Below are 23,380 nucleotides of genomic sequence, written 5' to 3'. Positions count from 1 at the left end.
CTTGCATACATTGTACCAGACAATATTTTGAAGTGGATAGAATGTTGACTCTATTTAAATTGGCCTTCTGCGACATTGTTAATGTAGCACCACACAACACAGACGCATGCTAGAATGCAGTGCATGCTGTACATGGTCTTTTTAATTACCAAGGAAGCAGGTTTGAAAGCACCTCTTGGGCACCCACTTGCACTGGGGAAGCCCCATCTCTGATGAGGCACTTTGATTTGCTGAGAGGTTGATGGATCCTCTTTCCGGATATACATCTGCCTGCTCAGCTCGCATCGTTTACCAGTGAATCCTGATTTACAGATACATCTCCCTGACACATCACAATTCAGTGACATGGATCCTAGTGGACTGCAGCCACATGGTATGCAGAATTTCTTTTCTGGAGCCCAAAAGTAATTTGGCTTTTGAAGAGAAAGAGGGAGGAAAAACAAGTTAAAAAACAAAATTGTAAAAGAAAAGGCAGAACAGAGGAAAAATACAAGCCTAGCGGAAACTATTGTACCCCCAAAAATCTGGTTTTCTTAGAGCAAACATGAATATTGAACTAAAGAAATCCAATTAAAGATTATATAAATGAAATGGCCTTTTGTTTTACACTTGAAACTATTCTTTGCATAACCTTATTAGGGCTGTAGTTCACAATTTGGTGCCAGTTCAGTTGTCATTTTGACATAACGGCAGCTGGTTACAGTCTGTTGTAGTTAGTGCTTCGTTATCTTATGCTTTTCCTGTGTTGTTCTTTTCCATTGCCAAACAACCCCCAAACCATTATTGTTTTCATTTTTTCTAACAATAGCCTACAATTTTTTATTCAAAATAAATGAGCTGGGTAAATTGTTCATTAAGTAGGCATCTTGCCTAAGGGTGATTGTCTGTCCAAGGAAAGGAGACAAGTGCCCCCTCCCCAAATTAAATGAAGTTTATGAAATTGAATTTCTTCCAGCTCAGGTTGTGAAGTTGATTTTTTTCTAGCTCAGGTATGTGATGTAATTTTGAAAATTGAAAACTGAACCCAATTTATCTTCAAGCCTTGAATGTTGCCGTCTACAGAGTTCTTGACTTTACAGTTAGCCTGTTTAACCAACAGTTAAGCAATTTATTTTGCTTTCTTCCACCCTCTCCTCACACTTCAGTCAGTTTTTCAATGTGCTGGTGGTAAGATACTTTTGCCCAAGGCAACAGATTACTAAAGAACTGTGAATTTGGCTATAGTCACAGAGATTTAAAAAAAGATACAAATGGGATACAGGTTAAGAATCAAACAATAAATGTTAATGACTACCCATAATCACCTCAATGACACAGAAGTTAAAGGAAATACACACTTCAGCTGCTTACAGCAAAGAGGTCACATAACGTCATTATATTCGCCACTTTAAAAAAATCTGGCATTGGGAAAAGACGCAGAAGCTTGCAGCAAACAAGCCTGATCCGCAAAGATAGTGAATATGTGAATTGGGGGCAGGGGGTATTACAGTTTGGCTTTAGCAAATTTCTCTCCCATCCCTAATCTTTATAAAGGAAATTTTACTCAAAATTACAACAGATAATGTTCCAGTAATATTATGCCAGGTCTGTTGCCCAAAAAACATCTCTCATCCATGATATGATATTGGATGAGGACGCGGACCTGGCATGTATTACGGAAACCTGGCTGGATGAGGCTGCTGCTCCTATCCTCACGGCCATGTGTCCAGCTGGGTTCTTGTATGCACAGCAGCCAAGGGTCAGTAGTCGGGGAGGGGGAGTGGCGGTTATTTACTGAAAGTCCCTGGTTCTCAACAGGCCTCCTCTCCGTGAGACCAAGGTTGTTGACTGCATGTACTGGAGGTTGGGCCCAAAGGGCAATCTAGGGATTCTGCTCTTGTACTGTCCACCCTGCTGCACGACAGACTCCCTGGCCGAGGTACTGGAGGTGGTCTTGGATGTGCATGTACAGTCCCCAAACTTGTTAGTATTGGGAGACTTTAATGTACATTCAGAGGCCATCCTCACAGGGGCGTCTCGGGACTTCATAGAAACCATGGCTTCCTGGGAGCGGCACCTTATTCCAACGGGGCCCACCCATGTAGCTGGTCATGCACTTGACCTTGTGTTTGTCTCGGGAGAGGAGGGGAGTAATCTGAAAATTGGGGGTACATCCATCACCCCCTTGTCATGGTCAGATCACTACTTGGTGAGGGTGGACTTCTTGGTGCCACAAACCCTCCGTGGGGCTGGAAGACCCATTAGGATGGTCCGCCCCAGACGTCTGATGGATCCAGATGGATTTCAGTAGTGGCCCCCGAACTGTGGAACAGTCTTCCTGATGAGGTGCGCCTGGCGCCGATGCTACTATCTTTTCGGCGCCAGGTGAAAACCTTTTTATACTCCCAGGCATTTTAAAGTGTATTTTAAACAGCATTTCTGTATTTTGGATGTTGTTTGGTTCGTTATTGTTTGTTTGTTTGTTTTTTATTATTTATTGTATTTATTGTATTTATATATTGTGCTTGTTTTTATCTTTTTGTACACCGCCCAGAGAGCCTTCGGGCTTAGGGCAGTATATAAATTAAACTAAATAAAATAAAATAAATTCCTGAATGCGCTTGGGGATTCTTTGGAGCATGCACACGGGCACTCGGTTGATACCCTGGTGGAGGGGTGGAATGCTGCAATCACCGGGGCATTAGACCGGGTGGCTTCAAAACGCCCTCTCCCCCTGAATAGAGCTCAGACGGCACCATGGTATACTCCACGGTTGTGAACTCTGAAGCGGGAGGTGAGACGGCTAGAGCACCGGTGGCGGAAATCTTGCTCTGACAACGATTGGACACGGATTAGAGCGGCTGCGGCAGCCTACCATGTGGCGATGAGGGCAGCAAAAAAGGATTTTTATGCTGCCTCTATTGCGTCCGCAGAGTGCTGTCCCAGGAGGCTGTTCCAAGTGGTCCAGAGCCTGGTCGCTCCAGTTGCCCCGGAACCGATGGAACATGCTAAGGCCTCCTGTGATGAGTTTGCAAAGCACTTTACGGAGAAAATTGATCGTATTAAGAGTGCTATTCCATGCGCTGAGGACACAGTGAGCGAGCCAGAAGTGGCCTGTGGTGCTCCGGTGGTGTGGGATCGGTTCCAGCTTCTTCCATCTGATGAAGTGGACAAGGTGCTTTCAACCTTAAAGCCAACCGCTTGCTTACTCAACCCTTGCCCGTCGTGGCTCATTATGAGCTGCAAGGACAGACTGGGCGAGGGGATCAAGATGGTGGTAAATACGTCCCTGGAAGACGGAGTAATGCCATCAGCTCTCAAGGAGACAGTAACAAAACCAATTCTAAAGAAGCCCTCCTTGGATTCCCAAGATCTGAACAACTTTCCCCCAGTCTCAAATCTGCCATTCCTGGGCAAGGCGGTTGAGCGGGTGGTGGTGAAGCAGTTGCAAGCGCATTTGGAGGAAGCGGATTATCTGGATCCATTTCAATCAGGCTTCAGGCCTGGACATGGGACTGAAACGGCCTTGGTCGCCTTGGTGGATGACATGAGGAGGGCGTTGGATAGGGGCAAATGCACCTTCCTTGTCCTCCTGGATCTCTCAGCGGCTTTTGATACCGTTGACCACGGGATCCTTCTGGACCGCCTGGAGAGGTTAAGCATAGGGGGCACTGTACTGCAGTGGTTCCGTTCCTTCCTCTGTGGTAGGTACCAGAGAGTGGCACTGGGGGATGAGGTTTCGGATCCTTGGCCTCTCACTTGTGGGGTGCCGCAGGGCTCCACCCTCTCCCCGATGCTGTTCAACATCTATATAAAGCTGCTGGGGGCTATCATCAGAAGATTTGGGCTGCAGTGTCACCAGTATGCGGATAACACGCAGCTCTATCTCTCATTCAAATCTTCACCGAGGTTGGCTGTAGAAACCCTATCCAAGTGCCTGGAGTCAGTGAGTGGCTGGATGGGAAGGAATAAGCTGAAGCTGAACCCTGACAAAACTGAGGTACTGTCTGTGGGAGACAAGGGAAGGTTTGGGGATGCTGACCTGGTGCTCAATGGGGTACAATTGCCCCTGAAAGACCAGGTCCGCAGCCTGGGGGTCATTCTTGACTCCCAGCTGTCCATGGAGGCTCAGGTCTTGGCTGTGAGCCGGGCGGCGCTGTATCAACTCCATCTGATATGGAGGCTGCGCCCCTACCTTCCCAACCATCTGCTCCCACCTGTGGTACATGCCCTCGTCTCCTCTCGCCTAGACTACTGTAATGTGCTCTACATGGGGTTACCCTTGAAAATGGTCCGGAAGCTGCAAGTGGTACAGAATGCAGCAGCTCACCTGATTAAAGGCAGCCGCCGGCGAGATCACATCACTCCAGTGCTGAAGGAGTTGCACTGGTTACCAGTTGTTTTCCGGGCCCAATTCAAGGTGTTGGTTTTGACTTTTAAAACCCTGCACAGTTTCAGCCCAGTCTATCTGAAAGAGCGCCTCCAGCATCATCAGGGATGCCGCTCAACAAGATCAGCCTCAAAAGGCCTTCTCTCTATCCCACCAGTTAAAACAGCTAGACTGGTGAGGACTAGGGAGAGGGCTTTTTCAATCGTGGCCCCCACTCTGTGGAATTCCCTCCCAAATGATCTCCGCCATGCCCCCTCTATGATGAGCTTCCGCAGGGCCTTGAAGACCTGGCTCTTCAGGCAGGCTTTTGGGGTGGGTTAGGTTTTATTATTATTGTTGAGATTTTTAATGTTTTAATGTATTTGTATGTTTTTATTTTGTACGTCGCCCAGAGTGGCTGGACAGCCAGCCAGATGGGCGACTAATACATTTAATAAATAATAATAAATAATAACTCATTTGTATCTGACAATAGAATGAATGCCAAACATTATACACACACACAATGTTAAACATTTATGGATTTATACCTTTATACATACATTTATTTTTGAAATATTTAGATTTTAAAAATGGATGGATTCTGTGCACCAAAAACAATATGTTCCATTGAGCACTGAAAGTTATTTCAGAAAGCCTTAGAACACTGGAATGTTGAGGCATGAATCAAAGTAATTTAGCATCTTTAGTTCTATGCCTAAAATCATCCACAATATTTTTTTTGAATAAAAAAGAGTTATGCTATACTTATTACACATAGTAAGGGGGCAGCATTAAGGGTGGATTGATTTCTTATGACTTACCTTACACTCATTACATTTACGCCCCACAACATTGGGCTTACAGTCACACTGTCCAGTCTTAGAGTTGCAAGTCCCTGAAAATGAGCCATTGAGATTGCAGTGACAAGCTACAAGGAAAGAAGAATGTATGTCATAATGCATGCTGGCTGGTTACTTTTTGCAAAAGAGTAACAGATGAACACAGAAGACCAACCTTTTTGGCAGCCTACTGTACATAAATTGCAAATCAGGTCTGGGTATGTGGCTTGCTTAGGCCCAGGCTGGCACCAGGCATGCTGGGGCCCTTGGGCACCAGCCTGCCCTGGGCCCTGGCACACACATGCACACACACACACACATGCATGTGCCACCTACCTGTCTCTCCTGTCTTTGGGAGCTGTGTGGGCTATGTGCACAGGGCTACCATTAACCAAGATGGCAGCCGAGGTTTCCCTAAGGGGCTGAAGCCTCCGTCGCCATCTTGGTTGATGGCACACATGGTGATATGCATGCGCATCCCTGCCAGGGGCATCAGCACCTTAGGTAAACCTTGGCCACCATCTTGGTTAATGGCAGCCCTGTGTGTGCAGCGCGTGCAGCTGCAAAAGACAAGAAAGACAGGTAGGTGGAGCCAGTGAATCAGCAGGTTGCTTGCAAGCTCCCTCTCTGCAATCCACAGCAGCTACCCACGGGTGGTGCCAGGGGCCCTTAGCCAGGGCCCAACATGGCCGCCCTTTGGTGCCAGCCCTGCTTAGGCCTGTCTACCAGCTATTTCATCTCCAGTCTCCACAGTTCTTATGAGCCAAAAAGGCTGTAGGAAGCCACACAAGATACTATTTTTAACTGAATGTGCAACTAGAACCATGCCATGAGCACACAATCCTGATTAGATCACTGATGGCTTCTCTTGCATTTAGTGGTGGATTCCAGGTCACACTTCTGCATAAAAAAATCAAATACAACTCCACACAGATAATGGAATTCTAGTACCAGACTCTGTGACTTGAGATCCACCAAGGTAATGCAGCAACTAGACCCTTATAGCAGTCTATTATGTACTCTATACATTTTCTGTTTCTTTCTACACAACTAGAACTGCGAAAGCAAAGCAACAGTCAGGCTACAATACACAACTTGTATCTGTGTTCCAGTTGGCGGATCACAATCTCTGCAGGACTTCACCTCAACTGAAAGAATGTAAATATTCAAATTGCTGTCTTTACTGAAGTCTTAACTGGAGTATATTGAAGTGATTAGTTATCCAGTAGTATAATCACCAATGGTGATACTGAAAATACCACAATTTTTGCATTGCAGTGTAGCCTTAATTATCTTAGTGCTAAGTTGCCACATAGATGAACGCTGCATAACAGTGCTCTCCATTTGGTTTTGCCATTCAACTGTGAGAGATATAGTCCTATTCCTTGGTGATCTAGAGGTTCTATACCATGCCAATCTCTTTGTGGCTGAGTTCCCCCCCCCCTGAATTCCACATAAAATCTAGCACTAGGCAAACAAGCATACAGCAACTGTCAGTATGAGCCCTAAATATACTGACAGTCAGATATTTGGGAAAGGTGATCAGACCAGGCTCCTTTGTGATATTACAAAGAAGTTGCATCCTATTATCTTCTGCAATGCTCATTATCTGTCTACATGCCACTTTTCTTATAAAGTTCATAGCAAAAAATATAACCATACCTATCCAACTTAAATATTTAAACATTAAAAATCCCCCCTCATTGTTCTTGTCTTGATTCCCTAGTTCAGGAAATGTTGAGGATCTAGTGCATCATAGGATAATTTTAATAATATAAATTGCAGGGGCTTCTGGCCCTTGGATTACGCAGTGATAGCCACAATTGCTGTGTTCCAGTAACTCCTGCAAAACTGCAATAGATCCAATGGCACTCCTCTTGGGTTTCAATTTACATGCATCCAGTATTTCACTTCATACTGACTGGTGGATGCATCTTCCCTCCAGCCAGTTGTTATCCTAAACCACTTTGGTGTGTCTTAAATCAGGGTTTCCCAAACTGTAGTCCATAGACCACCAGTAGTCTGCGAGGTTCATTCAGATGGTCCATGACATGTCCACATTAAATGTTCATATTAATTTTATTGTATTTTATTGCTTCTTTTACATCTTTTATTCTATACAATGCAAATTGTAATAAAATAAAATACAAGATGTAAAAGAAGCAATAAAATACAATTAAAATCATACAACATCTAGCACAGCACATTACGGTTGTTACAACAGGCAGAAAAATCATTAAGTGATTTATTAAGATCGTCAGCAATTTTCAAATGGTCCATGGAGGACGGGGGGGGGGGAATTTGGGAATCACTACCTTAAACTATACAGAACATGCCATCATTAGAGCTTTACTTTGTTTTGTAAAGTGCCTTGAAGATCATATAAATTTCAACTCTATGTTGTATCAAATTGTGATATTTCCATAATTAAAAGCTCATTCTGAAATACAGTAAATGAAGTACATGCATTCCTGGACTTTACTTCTTTAGCAGAAACTTTGGTACCAGAGGTAGAAATAACATGGAAACATATTTCAGCAAACTTTTTATTCAAACTAATAATGCACATGACTGAAAAGAAACAATCAAGTCAGGTAAGCTTCTTCCAAAATGCATCCAGGGATGCCTGCCTTGCCTTGTTTCTTTTATCATGTGGCATATTGCTATAGCAGTCTAAAGCTCTAAGCACAGTTCTCTCTGTGTACTTGAGCAGGCAGGCAAGGGGCAGCCACCACCAGGGCTGTGGAGTCGGAGTCGGGGTCGTGGAGTCGGAGTTGAGAGCAATTTTGGGTGGAGTCGGAGTCGGGAGCAATTTTGGGTGGAGTCGGAGTTGGTAGAAATGTACTGACTCTGACTTCCAAATAAATTTTGATTGACAAGAAGCAATTTTGGGTGGAGTCGGACAGTAGAAAAATAGAGGAGTTGGAGTCGGAGTCGGACAGTGGAAAAATAGAGGAGGAGGAGGAGGAGGAGTCGAAGGTTTGGCGTACCGACTCCACAGCCCTGGCCACCACCACCATCCTGTGCTTGGTCTCTCTCTCTCTCTTTCTCTCTCTGCTGTCTTCTACTATATTCAAACAGAAGCATCTGCGGTAAACCATGTTTCCAGGGCACCTGAAGCACCATACTGTGGAGGTGTCTGTGCTACCTGGCAAGGAGCACCATTCCAGCCAAATGTGAGAGAGCTGCCTGCAGCAGCCGCAATCCAATATACAAGGAGCCACATTCTATGTCAGAGTGTGTGTGCCCCCCCCCGCACCCAAAAAGGTTTTTGTTAAAAGGAGTCTCTTTCCTGGAGGATTTGTTAACTGAGGTATTACTGTATAAGACAAATTGATTTTGGATACTGGTCTGATCCCTTTATTTTAGATAGTTGTTTATTTAAAATAACATTTAGGAATAATGGACTGGCAACAAAACTGAGCTGTCATCTGAATTGGCTCACATAAATGAATTTGCCAGTAAGGAAGGGAAAAAAAGAAAAAAAAGGGGGGGGGGAGAGACGCTGTATTTTGAGAGCAAGATTCATGCTTTGTACATTTTCAATCATGAATTTGATTCTTTAATGAACTGGAAAAAGTGAAAACAACAAAGTAAAGGCACAGTCCCTCTGATTTCATAGCTTCAGGGCAAGCTTCATGGAAGCCTGCCCAAGAAATATGCAAAAAGAAAGTCTAATCATAATGGGAGGGGAAATAAATTTGAGGTAACTACAAGGACAAAACATTAATACATTGAGAAGTTCTACTATCAACTCAGCTAATGACAAAGAGCAAAGAATCTAAGTATACATTAAAATCTATCTATTTTAATGCATTCTTTAAAATTATATGTTTTCGCTTCATATAGAGCCCCCTATATAGCTGTACATTTTCAGGAAAAATGTTCAAAGCTTCACCTATGTCAATGCCTCAAGGAGGAAAGCACAGCAATGTGGGAGCTGCAATTCTGCTCATAGTTTGATTTTTAAAATCTACTGCTTTTTAAATGACATATTTAAAGAGCAAGTCAAGAGGCATCATACTGATGAATTATTAATCAGCTTCAACACAGATGCTGAAACTGGAACTTGTAATAAACCCAAATGTGCAAAAGTGGTGGTGGTGGTGGTGAAATCTTATGGAAATCTTATTAGTGTAAGAGACTGAATTGGCAAGACCATATCTGGATGGAAGACAAGGATGCAGTGGCTGTGTTTGTATGGCACTGTATTGCCTTAGATGGAGCTAGGTGAATGCGCTGTTGTAAATTATGTTTAATGCTGTCATGGATTCTTTGTAGACCAGATGTTCACTTTGTGCCAAGTGGTTACCTGGGGTTTAACTGTGTTATGGGCATGGCTGGTGGGAACGGTTGAGAGTGAAGCTTTTGTGTGGGACATTGTTATGGATGTGTTTGGGAGATGCTATTGTGGAGGAAAGCATGGATGCAGCTACTTGTATTTTTATTGTATTTTTGTATTTACTTGTAATTTTTTATGTTTAAAATTATATTTTGTTTCACTGTTAATCATTTGGTTAATTACACCAAATGAACCACTCAATGGGTAACAACTGTACAAAATAATACCACTGAACAATTCTTCTTTTGACCAGTGGTGGCATCATTGTGATAAGTCAGGCACTGTGTCATGCACTGTACATAAGGGCAGAACAAATGTTTTGCAAAGCAAGGGACCAGCACCGAAAATGGTGCCTTCAGCTCTTATCCGCCTTCCTCCTTAATATATCTAATACAACTTTTTGTCATAAGAACATAACATGAGAAAAACCTGGTGGATCAGACCAGTGGCCCATGTAAACCAGCATCCTGTTCACATAGTGGCCAGACAGATGCCCATGGGAAGCCTGAAAGCAGGAAGAAGCATATTGCCTCTGTCTGTGGATGCAAAACATAGCCATCATGGCTAGTAGCCTTTGATGTCACTATCCTCCATTAATTTGTCTTATCCTCTTTTAAAGCCATCCGAGTTGGTGGCCATCGGGAGACAGTTCCATAGCTTAACCCTGTGCTGTGTGAAGAAGTACTTTCTTTTATCTGTCCTGAATCTTCCCTCATTCAGCTTCATTGGATGTCCACGAGTTCTAGTGTTATGAGGGAGAAAAACGTCTCGGTATCCACTCTCCCCATGCCATGCATAATTTTATACACTTATCATGTCACCTCTAACTCACCTTTTCTTTAATCTAAAAAGCCTCAGAGGCTGCAACCTTTCCTCATAGGGGAGTCACTCCACCCCTTGATCATCCTGGTTGCCCTTTTTGTGAATGGAGCCCAGCTACTAGGTAAAAAGGTGGGTACTCCTAAACTCAAATCCTGTACCCATTTTGACCAATGGAAATTCTCCAAATGTGGCTTCTAAAAGAAGATTTAGCTGGTGTGTGTGTTTATGTGCATATGACAAGATCATCATCATGATATGCATTTTATTTCTCCTGCTCCATAATTGCTTGCTGCAATTATGGAAGAGAAACTCTTAGCAAAATGGGAAGAGAAACTGTTAGCCAAATGATGTCATTACATGAGGTATGCTGTATTCCATATTATGGAGAGGGCAAATTCAGCATGGTGCTGTTATTTCCAGACCCTTGTTTATCATCATCTTAGTTCTGGCCTAAGAAAGCAGAGACGGCAGGAAAGCTCTCTGGGATTTCTCTCCAGGGTCCTTGTTTTCACTCTTCTATAAGAAGCAGTTTGAAAGGAGACTTGTAAAGGAATGGGCCCTGTCTAGTGTGAAAGGTATAGTAGAAATGACCATAGGACATCCTCATAAACTCTTCTGATCCATTCATTGCCCACATACACAAGACAGCAAGAAGGGGGTCAGTGGTAACAGCACTATGGAAAACTCTAAGTGAGCAATGTGCTCCAACCAAAGGCTGGAGGTGAACTGGGGTCTTATGAGATCCTCTGTCCAGTCTACCCTAGCTAAGCTCCACCACCCCTCCCTAAAGAGTGAGAATTCTTAAAGGATCAGTCCCCTGGCTTAAGGGGACAGGAACCCTGAACTCAGTTGGCTCATTCTCTTCCGACTCTGAGCTCAAGGCCTGGGCATGGCATAACGAAATACACGACCATCCCTCCCACCTATTATCCTACATTCCCAAATATAGTGCAGCACAAACAGCAAGCAGAGTAGATCAAATACCTCAAGATAAGACATGCAGTGGAGCCCAGCCACAATGTATGAGGAAGACACATATGTCCCCCTAAAACAAATCTGGAACCCATGGCTAGTTTCGGGGGGGGGTTTATTCCCAAAAATGTTCTAAAAGAAAAGCTGTGTAGTATGTATGCATGTATATATGTGCACATGTACAATTTCAAACTCATTCCATCATCCTATGCCTTGCTATGGCAGTCTTCATGTCCCACAAAAAGAATACATAAATCCAAGATCATAATGGGGAATTTTATATATCCACACATATATAATCATAGATATTAAGAAGGCATATTTCTTTATAATCGTAAGGAGTTAAATATTGAACTTCAGGCCTATTGGGGCACTGAGATTCATGCATATAGGGAACCCTGAATCTTAGCATTTAATTCAGATCTGAAAGAAAGCAAAAATCTGTTGCAATGGCAACAGGTCACAGCAATCTCCTGTTTCTTTGCCAAATTCGGCCAGTGCCAAGACCCGGCTGATGCATGATTAATTACTTCATTGTTCGGAATCAAGGAGCATTAAAGTTGTGAGAAGAAGCTGTGATTGATGTAGTAAGTAGGGATTGCCAATGCTTGATTCTTGAATGCCATCTAAAGGAGAAAAGTTTTATAGCATAATCAAATGTTTTAATGAAGAAAAATAGGGAGATTTTAATAATGATTTTAAAAACAATCCAGTGTATTAAATTTACAACTTTATAAGTGTGTCTTCATTAAGAAAAAGGAGTGACTTGCCTGCCTCTATATATCTCTGAGGCTGAAGGATATTAGTTAGCCAGAGTCACCCAGTTTTCCTTTGTCTGTGTGGTTTCACAATGTAGCTCTGGGGTTTAAACAAAATCCTCTTTCATGAGTTGTGTATTTTATAAGTAAGGAAAAGGGATTTCTGAGAAAGTATAAGAACATAAGAACCCCTATGGCAAAGGAATAGAACTGGGGGTTTGGTTGGTGAGACAGCTACGGCCGTTTCTGGACCGGGATAGCCTGACCACTGGTGTCCATGCACTGGTAACCTCTAGGCTGCATTACTGTAATGCACTCTATGTGAGGCTGCCCTTGAGGTTGGTCCGGAAGCTGCAGCTGGTGCAAAATGTGGCGGTGAGACTGCTCACTGGAGCAGGGTATCACCAACATGTCACCCTGCTGCTGAAAGAATTACACTGGCTGCCCATTTGCTACCAGGCCAAGTTCAAGGTTCTAGTTTTGGTGTACAAAGCCCTATACAGCTCGGGACCAGGATACCTGAAAGACCGTCTTACCCCTTATATACCCAGTCGATCACTGCGCTCTGCAGATGAGGGCCTCCTGCAGATACCATCTTATCAGGAGGTTCATTCTGCGCAATATAGGAAACGGACCTTTAGTGTGGTGGCACCTACCCTGTGGAATTCCCTCCCTTTGAATATTAGGCAGGCACCATCTCTGCTATCTTTTCGGCACCTTTTGAAGACTTTCCTCTTTCAACAAGCCTTTTGAGACCTATCCCAGTCTGCATCTGTGTCAGAATTGTTTAATATGTTTTTCAACCCTTTTTTAAAGTTGTTTTTTTAAAATGTTTTTAATGCTGTCTTGTTTTAATGTATTTTAAGATTTGTTTTTATGATGTTTTAAAGTGTTTTAGTGCTTTGTTTGCCGCCCTGGGCTCCTGCTGTGAGGAAGGGCGGGATACAAATTAAACAAACAAACAAACAAATAAAATAAATACATTCAAAAACACCCTGAGTTAAGTTCCCAAACTTAACTGAGGGAACTTGTCCAAAATATTTCCAGATGTATCAGGGTCAGCCTGACTGATCAGAAACAATGCAACAATGGCATATGGAATGAACTGGGTATGCTTGAAACCATATTCACAGTAGTAACTGTTCCAACTAGTCCCAAAATTAATTAGTCTTGAAAAGACAGTAGGACAATGGAGACATTAACAAGGTGGACAGAATCTTGGAATCACCACTGGAGTTAGCTAATGCTTTCTGATTGGTTTGGAATGATGTTATGTGGGCAAGGACTCATGAGATTGGTGGAATCATTGTCACATGCTGTAACTGTACTCTATAAAAGAGCTTGCACACAGTGCCTCAGTGCAGTCCTTCCTGGATGTTTCTGGGAGGCTGGCCCTGCATATGCTTGTAAGAATAAAGGCCTACCTTTTTGCTCCAAGCCTGTGTCTTCAATTTTATTCAAGGACCCCCAGCAAAAGATCCAAAGGAGAAGAAGAATTCTCCAACAATCACATGGAAGAAAAGCAATCTTCCTAATCTAATCTAGGTGTGGGAACCTCTGGCTCATGGGCCTAATTAGGCCACCCAGGCCTCCACATTTGGCTAAGCCACACCCACCTACAACTGATGTCCTGTATGATGCAGGTGGACCTAAGGTGGTTGGCAACTACAAAGGCTTATGTGCTACACTTTGTGCAAGTAAAAATGGGTCACATGACATCATTATGACAATCCATCTATCAAACTTGGCTTGTGGGGGGGGGGCTGGGCTGGATCCAGTTCCCTACCTCTGGTGTAATCTAAAGCACCAGGATAAAAAGAGATAGGGCATAGGCTGGATATGCACACTGTGGGTGACTTGGGCAATGTAAGCATTGTCTGCTGGGCACGATATATACATGTAATTAGGTACACATCAAATCCCATTTATCTGTATGACTGGGAAACATTCCGAGTATTTACATAATCTGAAGTTCAGATGAAAAACAGGGTTCTAGTGATACCTATCCTCTTTTAATATGTAAAGTGCCATGCACACCGATAGCACCAAATAAAGAATGACCATGAATGTGGATAGTAAGGAAGGAAATCTGAACTACTAAGGTTTGGATAACGTGACATTTACTGTGTGTAATACCATGCAAATAAACACATGTCCTATTTGCCAGACAGTCCTAAGCTAAGCCCATAGGGAATGAACACATTCTGACAGGAGAAGCAAGACTCCAAAACTTACGCTGACAGTTCTTTGCTTCAGGAGCATCTCCAAAATACCCATCAGCACACTTCTCACAGTATTGGCCTGTTGTACCTGGCTTACATATCAGACAAGCTCCAGACAAACTGTCACAGCTGCCAGGAATGGAGAAGTCGAGGTTGTCATTACACTGGCAAGGCTGGCACGATCCCCCTGGTATTAAAGGTTGTCCAAAATAGCCTTCTGCACACCTAGGGCGACAGACAAAACATCTTAATGTATTTACATTGGCTTGTTGCCATTAAAAATGTTTACAGCTATGTTGTGTTATGAATCACTAAAGACAACTTGATTTTCTCTTAAGTATTTCTCAGGGTTTCCCCCACCCACCCACCCACCCACTTTTTCCATCATTTTTTTAGTTTCCTTAACAGCACTGAAGATTCATTACTAGCTGAAATCCTGCCAACTCCACCAGTTGATTTCAGGGAGAGGGGGAGAGACCTTGTCACTGGGGCTGAAGATGAGACAAAAGCATAATAAGAAATCTGTCTGTTGGCACTCTAATGGAAATCATGTTGAGAACCCTTTGTAATACAGCCCATTATGTGCAACTGTAGGAAAAGGACATTCTATTATGCTAACTAAACAATAAAGCTGACATTCCACTCTCCAGCATAAAGTGACTGTTTAAAATGGGAAAACAAATAAACAAATCTTCCAGATTGACAAAGAAATAAAATGTATGCACAATAAGAAATGGAAGAATATGCTGAATTAGACAATACTGACTGAGCAAGGTGGGCAAGTGGTCTAACTCCGTATAAGGCAGCTTCCTCTGTTCCTAAATAAATCATCATTGTTACTCCAGCAGATCAGCTCCCTACACATGGTTAAGATAGTTTGAAAAGGCCTGTAAAGGAGGGATTTGCTGGAAATCCTGCTGCACCAACAGTATACCTGATAAGCTGCTGCCCTGACAGACATGCCAGCAAACATCCCAATTATTGGCAAAACACCCCAATATATGCTGGTAGGAATACTCTACAGCCAGAGCCATTCTGCCAACAAAGATGGGGCAGAGTTATGGGAAGAATGTGGGCAGAAAAGGGAGGAGCACACTTACGCCAAAAGCTATATCCCCCATTGATGGCACAACTTAACATCCACCCCAGGGATCGTTCTTCCCTAATGGGAAGGGAAAAATAATTTTATTTTTGATGGGAGGGAAAAATAATTTTAAAATTGCCATCCTTGCATTTTTTATTGGTTTACCCACATCAGCATGACAGGGCATAGGATATAATTAAATATATAACCTGCTCTTCCTCCCAGTAGGAGCCTAGGGCAGCAAACAAAAACGCTGAAAACACTCTAAAACATCTTGAAAACAGACTTTAAAATATATTAAAATAAATCATCTTTAAAAATATCTTTTTAAGAAAGCTTTAAAACATCTTTAAAAGAAATTCCAACACAGACATAGACTGGGATAAGGACTCAACTTAAAAGGCTTGTTGAAAGAGGAAGGTCTTCAATAGGCACCGAAAAGATAACAGAGATGGCACCTGTCTTATATTTAAGGTGAGGCTATTCCAAAGGGTATGCACCACTACACTAAAGATCTGCTTCCGATGTTGTGCGGAATGGACCTCCTGATAAGATGATATCTGCAGGAGGCCCTCACCTGCAGAGCATAGTAATTGACTGTGTATATAATGGGGGGTACCAGTACATAGACCCCACACACAGGGATTGCATAACTCAGATGGTAAGGAGTGTGGCACAGAATTATATATCTGTAATCTCATGTCATGCACTCCTTCTTATGTTGGGCAGCTATGGATAAAGGGCAGTTTGCAAAAAAAAAATAAACCATCTGTGTGGCTGTAGATGAGGTGTGCCCAGCTCAGTAGGGGAAGGAATAACACACAAGTATAACAATCATGGGGAAGATAGGGACACTGAAAGTGTCCATGGAAACAGCACCACAATCCACCAATCAGGGACTGTACCAGCAATGACGTACACATGCTGTCCACACATGGAGGGAGATGAAGAACTCACAATGATGGGGGGGCACCTCCAGGATAAACCCTTGTATCACCACTCACCCAACTCACAAGATGCTACTGGAGCAGGTGTGGAACCTCAGGCCTCAGAGCCAAATGCAGTCCTCCAGACCTCTCTGCCTGGCCCTTGAAGCTCTCCCTAAGCCACACCCCTCACTGACCCTGCTTGCACACCAAGTGTTTTTGCCTGGCTGGAATGTGCCCCTAACTCTGATAATGCCTGTTAGTTGCCTGGATGGAGGATAGAGAGATGGGTGTGAATATGTGCAGAAATTAGCCTAACTGTACAAAGATAAAATTTACATTAGTTGCTTCATTCACATTTGCCTCTGAACCTGCCCATCTCTGGCATGTGGCCCTCAGAAGATTACTTGGAAGGGCATGTGGCCCTCAAGCTGAAAAAGGTCCCCCCAACCCTGTGCTAGAGTGTTCTGATTCCATCAATGTCAGTGATAATTAGTCACCTGTCATAGCCCTTGAAAATGATCCAAGTCCCCTTCTGCTCCTCGCAAGCACCACAGAGGGGCTTCCATGGAATCCTATGACCCCTCACATCTGTGACCTGGCACATTCTCAGCATAGGATTGCCGCCTTAGATATATTTTTTAAAACAGCTGAAATGATATTATAGAGGCTTTGTGGCCCTTGAGTTATAAATTTATTTATTTTATCCCATGGTTACCTCTGATCAAACAGGCTTTAAAGCTTTTAATGTGTTTTTAAAATAGTAGGGTAAAAGTACTGTTCAGCCAGTTCCTTCAATACTTTAGGATGCAGTTTATCAGGCCCTGCAGATTTGAACTTGTTCAAAGTGATTAGGTATTCCTTGAACATTTGTCTATCAATTTCAAGCTGCAATCTTGCCCCTTCAACCTCATGTTTCCCAGGAGGGTCATAGACCCTCTTTGGGAGAAGACTGAGCCAAATTAGGAGTTGAGCACTTCTGCCTTTGTCATCTGTTGTCATTTTGCCATCCTCGAGTAGCTGTTCCACTTTTTCTTTTCTCTGTCTTTTACTATGTATGTAGCTGAAGAAAGCTTTTTTGTTGCTTTTGGCATCTCTCACTAACCTCAGCACATTCTCAGCTTTAGCCTTCCTGATGCTATCCCTGTAATTCCGTGCTACCTGTCTGTACTCTTCCTTTGTGGTCTGGCCTTCTTTTCATTTCCTGTATGTGTTTTGTTTTCAGGTCATCTCTAAGCTTTTTATGAAGCCATATTGGCTTCTTCTGCTGTCTTCCCCCTTTTTTCCTTGATGGAATTATTTGTCATTGTGTCTTGAGATTTTCCTTTTTTAGCATGGTCACTTTCCCCCAGAGTTCCTGTAACTGCTACTTCATCCACCGTCATTGCAATTGGTTAGAATCAAATCCAGGATAGCTGATCCTCTAGTTGCTTCTTCCACTTTCTGTAGAAGAAAGTTATCTCCAGCACAAGTCAGGAATTTCTTGGAGGGGCTGGTTTGGCAGAATTTGTCTCCTGATAGATATCGGGGTAATTGAAGTCCCCCATTACTACTACATCATACCTGCAAAAGCTTCATCCTCATCTTCTCCTTGATTGGGTGGCTGGTAGTAGACTCAAACCACCATGTTCCTTTTATTCCTTGCCCCATTTATTTTAATCCAGATACTCTAAGTGGAGGTACCAAGTTCATCCTCCTGTATTTCTGTTGCAGGGTTATATATTTTTAAACATATAGAGTGACTTCGCTTCCCTTTCTATTCCTTCTGTTCTTTTCAAACAAGTTATATCCTTCAACTGCTGTATTCCAGTCATTGGAGTCATCCCACCAAGTTTCAGTTATACCTAACAAGTATCTTCTCTCCTGTATGAAGAGTTCAAGTTCATCCTGTTTGTTTCTCATACTCGGGGCATTAGTATACAGACATCGAAGATGTGATTTATGGCTTGGCTTTCTTCTTACATTATTATGAAGACTAGTACTGGGCCCCATTAGAGCCGTTCACTTAGTTCCTCTTACTGTGCACAAGCCTTTGTTATTTGTTACTGCCAAGTTTACATCTCCCTCTCCCTTAGGATTTAGTTTAAAGCTCTCCTGATGAAGTTCTCCATGCTGTGGCCAAACACATTCTTCCCGATCCTTGTGAGGTGCAACACATCACTTGCCAGCAGCCTGTGGTCCCAGAATCCACATCTCTTGCATCGGCACCACCTTCATAGCCAGTCATTCACCCAGAGTATTTTTTGTTCCCATGAAGGATGGGAAGTACCTGAAGGATGGATGAGAAAACTATCTGGGCCCCAAAGTCCTTGAGTTTCCTTCCTAGAGCTTCAAAGTCTGACATGGTTTCTTCACAGCTCCGCTATGTTCCCACATATATGAGAAGAAACTGATATCTGTCGGTGGGCTTTATGAGTGATGGCAACCCTTCCATCACATCTCTAATATGTCCTCCAGAGAGACAGCATGCCTGGTGAGTCCATGGATCTTCTTGGCATACTTGGGTTTCAATCCCATGCAGTAGGGAGTCTCCCACTACTACTATCATTTTTTCCTTTCACTTATCTGGGGTTATTTAGTTCTCTTCCTCCTTTCATTTAGCCCTTTGTCTTGTATCCAATAATGCCAGGAGAAACTTACAAAGCCAATCATAAGAAGAACACCCAAAGGATTTGTGAGAACTGAACTGCTAATCATAAATAACCCTTTGACTAATGACAATCCACTTTGATCACCCCCCCTCTTCATCACTTCAGACTCTGCTAATTAAAGTTAACATAAACCTTGGTCTCCTGGCCTTTTCCAAGTGTCTGGGAACAAATTCAAATGACACTTTTTGACTGATTACCAAGGGTGTCTGTCATGAAATCCAGAAGCAACCAGATAGTGTTGCTTCTAGTTTCCTGCCATTACTTTCCTGCTGTCTCTCCCAAATTTTGAATGCCCCCTTCTTTCTCACTACTAAGATCATTATCTGAATAACTGGATGGTTGCTTCCTTCTGAAGGAATTTCTGGCCTTAATCCTTTTATTGCAGGCTCTGAATTCAAGGGTTACTTTTCTTGCTGAACATGTATTGGCCCACAACTGCCCAATTCATTTTGGGCCCTCAGATGTGCTTGTTCAGAGAGAAGATGATGAGGCAGGGAATAAAGAGAGATAAGAAATGAGTTCTGCCAAAGGCAGAAAGAGAGAGAGAGCCTCAAATTCAAGGATTAGGGCTCAAAACTGAAAGCAACAAGGAGCCAGTTGAAAGATTCAAAGAGAGGAATGATGCTATGTTAGTGAACAGAAGCATTTCAATTTTACTGGGGAGAGGAAAGAAAGCAGGAGAGCAGGAACAGCAAGCAAGTGATTGCTAGAGCACTAGAGAAGTACAGAATTGACAACCTTTTTTTAACAACAGGCACTAAAGCAAAAAAACGAAGAAGCAGAAGGATAACTTGGCAATGGCCAATCTAACAAAACAAACATAAATGCAGTCCAACATTCATTCTGCCATATAAGTCAACACAACAATGATTCTGACAAAATTTAATTTGCTAGAATTATAAATACACAAAAGGAGATTTATTGCCAGTCCTAGGAATGAGAAATCATGGGTGGTTGCTGCAAGACAAAACTATATATAGAACACTTCAGGATAATTTTGAAGCATTTAATTTAATAGCGACATGACTCAGAGATGTGTCCTCAAGCTAAAAAAAGGGGGAGAGAAGGGATTCCATGCAAATTCTTGAAGCTATTACTCATTCACATATATAAACAAGGCTTTCTAAAGACTGATGTGTTTGTTATAATCAATAGCTTTGGGATTTATTTTGCTGTTTGTGATGATTAAAAGAAATAAGCATGTATTCAAATTCCTTGTTGCTAATGTATGGATTGCCATCTACTCAAGAAATCCTACTTGTTGCTTATGGGAGTTGTCAGTGACCTATACATTGACAAACTGTCACAAAAGTGCTCTTCAGTTGATTTGTTCTTGCATTCGTTAACTACACAGCCCTCAGGTTTGAGAGGAGGGTGATGACTTGCCAGCTAGACAGGAAAAGACAGACAGAAATAGCACTCTGCAGCAGCCGCCAAAGTGATAAGTGGGTGAATGCCTAAGCCTTCGTTGTGGCAGGTGCTTTTAGCCAAATATAACACTATATGAACGTATATTGAAATGGTGGGCTTGTGTTGAGCCTTCTGCTTTAGTTCTCAGTGTGTGTCTGTGTATGTTTCCTGTTAAGGAAGCACATGGCTAAATGACTACAGTTTTGAAGATCTCGCTCAAAAGTCCTTCACTGAAAGGAGCATTCTACATTTGGCTCTCCCTCCATTTTTTTTTTTTTTACACATACCCTAGATTCTCCAAGACTTTGCAAATTCCTGACTGCTCGCCATGTACGCCTAGCACATGTGCTGTGTCCCTGCAGTAGTTTTCTTTCCAGATGTCAGTTCACCCACATTTTAAGATTCAGAGATTGAAAGCACCTACATTTTGCTAATTAGAAATAATGAGCCATAGACATTTAGGACAATTTAAAAAACCCTCAATTTTGCTTTGATATTGGGGAATATGTTCAGTCATGTCATTCACAAATGGCAATATTAAATGTAGATCAGCATGATGAACAATTACACTTTGTAGGGGGTGTTGTCATATACCCCAACCAATCACACAGTTGCCAATATGAAAAACATACCAATTTGCATCACACCAAGGTAGCAGAAATCTAAGATTTCATCAGGAATGTCAGCAGTATTTTCTGGGCCCAGTACACTATATGTGGAATGGGCCATCTGCCCAACACAATCAGTGCCTAGATGGAAGATGACTTCATAACACCACTTACGATATCTTTTGTTTCCTCACTGAAGAAAGGCAGGATAATTATAAACATAAGAAATACAAAATATAATGTGGATGTTTTCACATGTAACACTAATGTTGCATTGTTTTTCATTATACTGCTACTTCCTATAGTGATAGCAAGCATGAGGAAAAAAGTGGTTTTAAGGTGTGGTGGGAAAACTTGTGGCTTTTTATTGTATGCCTCTCTCTCTCACACACACACACACCGCTACAACTGTTGTTAGTGTGCTGCCAAAAGTTTCCTGTGGCTGTATGGGGATTGTTTGTTTGTTTGTTTGTTTATTTTATTGTACTTATATACCGCCCCATAGCCAAAGCTCTCTGGGTGGTTTACAGTAACCAAAAACATTAAAACCAATATACAAATTTAAAAACATATCTTTTAAAAACAATTTAAAACACAATTTATTTGTGTTTTTAACAGTGTTGTAAGTCGCTTGAAGACCTTTATGTAACAAGTGACTAACAAATCTAACAAATAAATAAATAGTAACAACAACAACAACTTGCATAGTTTGAGATGAGGGAGCTGCACGTCTCCAGGAGTGACCCAAGACATTTTCAAATTGGCAACAAGAATCTGAAAAACTCTTGGCCACAATCTTCCTTTAGATGCCAAACCAAAGTGTTATTTACTTTCCGTGATTACACGATAAAGTAGCTTTGATCAGGGACAACTCCAGAAAAAACTAATTTGGGGTAGCAAAAGGTTGGCAAAAATCATTATTAAATGAACAAGGTTTTAATCTATGTTGTATATGACTTTAATATACTATGACTCCTGCTATCATGGAGAACGATGGTCTCAGGGAAGGAGAGCATCCAGCTGAGGAAGAGGGAAACGATCCCTTAGAAGGGACCCATTCCTTGGGGGATGAGCAGCTATCCTCTCGTGCCGAGGATATATCTCCAGGGGGTGGAGGGATCCTTGTAGTGGGTGATTCGATCATTAGGAACATAGACAGTGGGGTGTGTGATGGGCATGTAGACCGCAAGGTGTTTTGCCTGCCTGGTGCGAAGGTTGCGGATATCGCCCGTCGTTTAGATAGTTTGGTAGACAGTGCTGGGGAGGAGTCAGTGGTCGTGGTGCACGTTGGCACCAACGACATGGGGAAATGCAGCCGTGAGGTCCTGGAAGCAAAATTTAGGTTGCTAGGTAGGATGCTGAAAGCCAGGACCTCCAAGGTGGCTTTCTCTGAAATGCTACCGGTTCCACGCGCAGGACCAGCCAGACAGGCCCAGCTTCGCAGTCTCAATGCGTGGATGAGACGATGGTGTCGGGTGGAAGGGTTCGGATTTGTTAGGCACTGGGGAACATTTTGGGACAAGCCGGGCCTGTACAAAAGGGACGGGCTCCACTTGAACCAGAATGGAACCAGACTGCTGGCACTTAAAATTAAAAAGGTAGCAGAGCAGCTTTTAAACTGACTGAGGGGGGAAACCTAACAGGAGCTGAGAAAGGTCCGGTTCGGAATAAAGCTCCCCCCTGGGATAAAAACCAAAGAAATGATGAAATTTTAAAAGGGGTAGGCCTAGAAGTAGGCATTGTGAGAGCAGGGGCACAGGATATAAATTCAGAAGAGCAAAATTACCACAGGCCTAACCACAAGTGCCAAAGACACTTGAAGAGAGACACTGCTTACAAGTGCCTGTACGCTAATGCTAGGAGCCTCCAAACCAAGATGGGAGAACTGGAGTGCTTGGTCTTAGAGAAGAGCATTGATATAGTGAGCATAACCGAGACCTGGTGGAATGGAGAAAACCAGTGGGATACGGTTATCCCTGGATATAAACTATATCAGAAGGACAGGGAAGGACATATTGGTGGCGGAGTCGCTCTATACGTGAAAGAAGGCATTGAATCCAGCAAGCTCGAAACCCCAAAAGAGGCAGACTCCTCCACAGAATCGTTGTGGGTGGTGATACCGTGCCCCAGGAGGGACTTAATACTGGGAACGATCTATCGTCCCCCTGATCAAAATGCTGAGGGAGACCTTGAGATGAGATATGAAATTGAGGAAGCATCCAAACTAGGAAATGTGGTAGTAATGGGTGACTTCAACTACCCGGACATAGACTGGCTGCATATGTGTTCCAGTCATGACAAAGAAGCAAAGTTTCTAGATATTCTAAATGACTATTCCCTAGATCAGTTGGTCATGGAACCGACCAGAGGGACGGCAACCCTGGACTTAATCCTC

General features: G+C 42.8%; 1 protein-coding gene across 10 annotated transcripts in view; it reads right to left on the bottom strand.

Moving 5' to 3' along the window:
* LAMA2 (laminin subunit alpha 2) overlaps positions 1-23,380 on the bottom strand; it is a 748,112-nt gene that overhangs the window by 268,376 nt on the left and 456,356 nt on the right. For 8 of the 10 annotated variants that reach the window (XM_061623807.1, XM_061623808.1, XM_061623810.1 and 5 more), the window contains 3 exons: positions 14,320-14,531; positions 5,173-5,279; positions 150-413 (listed from right to left, as the gene is read on the bottom strand). In XM_061623807.1, coding sequence (XP_061479791.1) covers positions 150-413; positions 5,173-5,279; positions 14,320-14,531 — 583 coding nt within the window. The remainder of the gene's footprint in view (positions 1-149; positions 414-5,172; positions 5,280-14,319; positions 14,532-23,380) is intronic. The other 2 variants (XM_061623812.1, XM_061623813.1) reach the window with 1 other exon arrangement.

This window comes from Rhineura floridana, chromosome 4, assembly GCF_030035675.1.
Source record: "Rhineura floridana isolate rRhiFlo1 chromosome 4, rRhiFlo1.hap2, whole genome shotgun sequence".
Taxonomy (NCBI): domain Eukaryota; kingdom Metazoa; phylum Chordata; class Lepidosauria; order Squamata; family Rhineuridae; genus Rhineura; species Rhineura floridana.
The sequence above is the reverse complement of the archived record's forward strand: the minus strand, read 5'-3'. Positions and strand labels throughout refer to the sequence as shown.